This window comes from Puntigrus tetrazona, chromosome 6 (assembly GCF_018831695.1).
Source record: "Puntigrus tetrazona isolate hp1 chromosome 6, ASM1883169v1, whole genome shotgun sequence".
NCBI classification, from domain to species: domain Eukaryota; kingdom Metazoa; phylum Chordata; class Actinopteri; order Cypriniformes; family Cyprinidae; genus Puntigrus; species Puntigrus tetrazona.
In genome coordinates, this window is record NC_056704.1 from 6,408,855 (window position 1) to 6,413,916 (window position 5,062).

Here is a 5,062-nt window from a genome sequence, read left to right on the forward strand (position 1 = left end):
TATATATAGAAAATGACCCTCACAAATGTGTTTAAATAGACTAAAATGTTATTAACACTTTACAATAGTGTCATTTGTTAACATTGTATTAACTAACATGTACAAACTATGAACAATATATTTATTGCAGTATTTTTTTTTTTCTTTTGCTAATGTTAAATACAATCATTCTTTAATTCAATTTAGCTCAGTTATCAACTAATGTTAATAAACACAACTTGTGGTTTTAGTAATGCACCAGTAAAGGCTAAATTTGGCATTACCTAAGATTACTAAATGCTGTAGAAGTAGTTTTTTGTTTTTGCGTTTTTTTGGGGGGGTTACGTTATAACATGTCCCGTGCTACACCTCCCCAAAAATATAATATTTATTNATTCAGAATTCATTGTATTTGTGAAAGAAAAGGTTTTACGTTATAGTCACTGGTTTGGAAATAATGAAGATCTTTATTCACCCATTCCAGGTATCGTCTTTCATTTTTGTCGTTGCCTTTAAACATTTTTTTGAAAATGCTATTATAAAGGATTTTGCCGAACCATTTCACATCAAAGATTGCATTTCTAAAAAAACGTGTTTTGACCTCTGTTTTTTTTTTCTCTCTCTATTGTGGACACTCATATTCGTCATCGCCCCTTAACCGCTTTCGTCAGCGCTGTTGCTGCTTCTCTTTACTCTCTTTCCTTTCAAATGAGAGGAGATGCTCGTTTATGATTATAATTAGCCGATTAGCGTGGTAGCGTGTCACGATGAGTCTAAATAAACACAGCTGCACGGCATTTCTGCTGGAGCGGCAGATGGGACAGGGAGAGCACGCGAGTACTGCGCCGAGAGACTTTTTTTAGCCGAGTAGCATGGCGTTTGCCCTTGGACAGTGCTCTCTCACCTGAAGGTAAATGTTTATGACGGAATCATCATTAAAACTCAGACGTTTAATAGGTCCAATTAAAACAATGACTTCATTTACAGCGGGATGAGAGCCGGCCCTATTTATTGGGAGCTGGAGTAATTGAGTTCTGGGCACTTGGACCGTTAACTCCCTCCTGACTCCTGAGAGCCACTTCAGTTTAAAGGATTGAGGAAGTTTCTGAACACCAGAGGGCGAATGTTTGAGGCTCATGGGAAAACCAATCTAAACACTATTACAAGCGTTTAATCAGAGAATTTCAATTTTGAGTTGACAGTTCGCAACTTAAGAGTAACTGTTGAGTTCGGAGAGGGAATAAAAAGCCACTCTCTACTCTTCTTTCCCCCGCACGTGTCTGTTTTAAGGGATTTATGGGTTAAAGAATGAGCTGTTCTCCGTAAGCTTCTCTGCACATGATGGGATCAATGTCGTTAGCCGCGAGATGACGAAGCGCTAGAACATCTCTCGGCGGGCCGGGTGCAGATTGCCACAGGGGCCGTCAAGCGATCGATAGCGACAGAGGCGAGCGATTGACTGACGCCGCCCTTTTCCTGGCGCGGGCAGAGCACCGAGGGAAAAGAGAAATGGACGAGGGATGGAAAATGTTGAAATAATGGGCCTTGGAGGCTTTGAGAGCGGGGCGAGCGCCGGCCTGTGGAGGAGAGTGATGGGCGAATTAGGGGCGGCTTGGGTTAGTGATTCCATACACACTCTCATGAGGGGTAATGAAGTGCACCACTTTACCCGTCCGACTATAGACTGAACTGGCGCTGCGTTTACTGCAACAGTTTTCTGCCGTGGGTCTTACTCCGTAACGCACAAATCCCCCCTAACCTTTTCAACTTCTCTGTCATTGCAGTGGCTCAGAAAATAGTCGCGACCCGGAAGAAACAGCAGCTGTCGATCGGACCCTGTAAGTCACTGCCTAATTCTCCAAGCCACTCCTCCGTCTGCGCAGCGCCCGTTTCCGCAGTGCACATCAGCCAGGTGAGTGTCCCGCATTTAAAAACATACCTTTTAGATCGTCGTGTAGAGGCAATTTTTGTTTGCTCCCCAAAAGCACCTCTTTGTCAACCCCCCCCCCAACCAAGCAGACAGTAATCCTCTTCCACATGGCTCAATCCTCATTGATTTCTCATTAGCAGTGTACAAGTGAGCCTGTGTTTGTGCAGCCAAGCTTAGAGAGGCTTACAGAAGCTCAGAAGAACTGGAGGCTTGTGGCGTTTCTTTGTAACGTGAGATTATTTTCTTGCTTTGTTGTGTGTGTCGCAGACCAGCAATGGTGGAGGCAGTTTGAGCGATTACTCTTCTTCCGTGCCATCCACTCCCAGTACCAGTCAGAAGGAACTACGTATCGATGTACCCCAAACTGCCAACACCCCTACGCCAGTCCGCAAACAGTCCAAGCGGCGCTCCAACCTCTTTACGGTCAGTTCGTTCTCCTATTAGACATATGGGCGTGATTGAATTTAGTAATTAGTGCATTAGTTAAAATTGCCGCAGTAACAGCAGTCGGTTTGTTACTTGTACCAAAGGAATACAATACATAAATTTATACATTTGAGAAATGTTCAATTGAAAAATAACTATTTATATTTATTAGTGCTGGGCAATGATTAATTTGAGATTAAGAAGTTTAAAAAGTTTTTATGTAATATATGTGTGTGTGTGTGTGTGTGTGTGTGTGTGTGTGTGTGTGTGTGTGTGTGNCGTTGTGTGTATACAACAATTTAGACACAATTAATTGTTGCCCGGCACTAATATTTATTTACACTACCATTCTTAATAGTTAATAGTTTGCTTCATTTTAAGTAAATTTTTAAATAAATACTTTTATTTTGCTAGGGTGCCTTAAGGTGATTAAAAAATACAGTTTAGAATATTGTAAAATATTGTGCTTTTGAACTTTCTCTTTTCCACAAAAATAGCAAGGAGCACTACTGTAGTCAACATTATAAGAAGAAGAAATATTTCTTAAGGATCAAATCAATTATAACGGTAACGATAAAATACAATTTTAAAGAAAGGCTCATTAAATTGTAACGTTTCTCAGTATTTGTTCTTGAATGTTTTTTTTAATCCAATCAATACAACATTCGTCAGCATCTTCTAGGTCATGTATTATTTTACTTTTATTCACTTGACGATTTCCAACTGACTACTTCAATCTATCCATTTCATATTTGATATGATCGGTAAAGCCTGTCGTTCTTCTGGTTTTGTATGCTGCTTAGTAGTACACATCCAGCACATGTACCGCATGTCTTGCTTTCAAGAAGTTGTGGGGGTGGGGTCACGTCAAGGTCAAGATGACCCCTCCCACACCCCCTTGACTTTTGAAGTCATGTGTGTGCCCTGCACTCCAAACTGGATCTAGTCTGAAGTCAGGCTCAATTAGCAGGAAGCTCGCCTTTGACTAAAATGATGTCTTCTCCCCCACAGTCTCGGAAGGGAAGCGAACCAGACAGGGAGAAGAAAGGGATGGATGGCCGCGCAGACAGCATTGGAAGTGGCCGCGCTATCCCAATTAAACAGGTAGGGTCTGGCCGGCCGTCTGGACTGGTATAATTGGAGTCCAACAGCGGCGTATTGTGGACGAAGGGGCCTCAGATCAGTACTCAGACCCACACAAAGCCCGTTTGATGCCATCTCCTTGATTAACAGTGAAAGCACGCACTTGACATCAATTAGAGCCAGGCTCTCCCGTGTGCTGAAATGAGATCATTAGGATAAGAAGTGGGAAGGGATTTTTCTCTCCTCTACGCACCCCCCCCAGCCAAAACCCCTACCCCATCTCACTCTCCCACCTTCTTTTTCCCTGTCAAACGAGGGGATAGAAAAAAAGCTAAGAGGGCCCTAATGAAGTGCAGTCTACCAATCTGCATACGGGCCCGTATTTCCCATCAGCCCTCCCCGGAAAGCTCGGATTGGGTCGCGAACGAGCGGTGCGCGTGGGGAGGGGTGAATAAGAAACAGAAAGTGATGTGAAGAAGACCCCCCTCCATTGCACCGTGGGAGAGATTGTTTGACTTGGCCTTAATTTGTCGCAAACAAGAGTGCGTAGCTAGAGAGTAAAGGAGCTAGCGTGGGGGTGGGGGGGCGAGATCATTCTCGGCGCATCTCAGCTGGAGTGAAAGAATCAGGTAATTAGCGGCACTAATCGTGCCCTCTCATGTCAGCGCCGTGGCCTTGTTTGTAATTTTCTAATGAACAAATTGCATCTCTGATTAAAGCTGCCTTTAAGTGAGATCTGTGTTTATTAGCGTGCCACAGCGGAGCAGCGCTTCCGTCGTCCACCGTGCAGCACAGCTGGCGTTCAAGAGCGCAGATGAAGACCTTTCGGATGTGTGCGACGCGTTCGCATCGAGAGGCTCTGTAGGAGGCAGGGACATTTATACCAGACACCCAGGCAATGAAACGGCCCTCTTTTCTGTAAATTAGACATTGGAGAATTCACAGCATCCTCACTGGCATTGTATATATTGAAGTCAATTAGTGCAATCATAATAAAGATGTCAAAATATGTGCTGTGAATCTATTAAATGACATTAAATTAGATCTATTATTTCAATTAAAAAAATATTCATATTCAGCTCATGTGTCGTCACATAACATACCTCTCAAGTGTGTGTGTGTGTATAGAATAGTTCAAGTTTAGCCGTTTTTGAAAAGAAATAAGAAGCTTGGTGTAATATTTTATTATTTTCTTAAAGAAATTTTAGCAAAGCAAAACGTTTGTCTGCAGGAAATAACATCTTATATGAAATAATGCACCCTATATGTATATCATATAGAGAACCCCCAAAGACCCTCATGCTATAATGTTTACATTTTAACAAGTTTTTTTAATTGATACTTTTACTCCACAAGGATGCATTGAACTGATCCAAGGTAACAGTAAAGACATTTGTAATCTTAGAAAAGAAATAAGAAAATATTTTTAACTTTCCAATCATTAAAGAATCCTATAAGAAAGTTTCCACAAAACGCTTAACGGTAATGTATGAGGTGTAGGGAAATATAGCATAGCATATTCACATGGTAATTACATTTTCTGTAAAAATAAATGTACTGTGTTTTATGTTTTGAATAAAACACAATACATTAATTTATTGATACATATATACATGTATATATGTGTGTGTGTGTATATATATA

The 5,062-nt window shown here is 41.5% G+C and overlaps 1 protein-coding gene and 1 pseudogene across 1 annotated transcript in view; both read left to right on the top strand.

Moving 5' to 3' along the window:
- Window positions 1-1,361, top strand: part of LOC122346780 — an 18,764-nt pseudogene extending 17,403 nt beyond the window's left edge.
- A 138-nt stretch (window positions 1,362-1,499) lies between these two features.
- LOC122346782 (arf-GAP with GTPase, ANK repeat and PH domain-containing protein 1-like) overlaps window positions 1,500-5,062 on the top strand; it is a 34,796-nt gene continuing 31,233 nt past the window's right edge. The window contains exons 1-4 of the mRNA XM_043241636.1: window positions 1,500-1,558; window positions 1,636-1,891; window positions 2,177-2,332; window positions 3,347-3,439. Coding sequence (XP_043097571.1) covers window positions 1,500-1,558; window positions 1,636-1,891; window positions 2,177-2,332; window positions 3,347-3,439 — 564 coding nt within the window. The remainder of the gene's footprint in view (window positions 1,559-1,635; window positions 1,892-2,176; window positions 2,333-3,346; window positions 3,440-5,062) is intronic.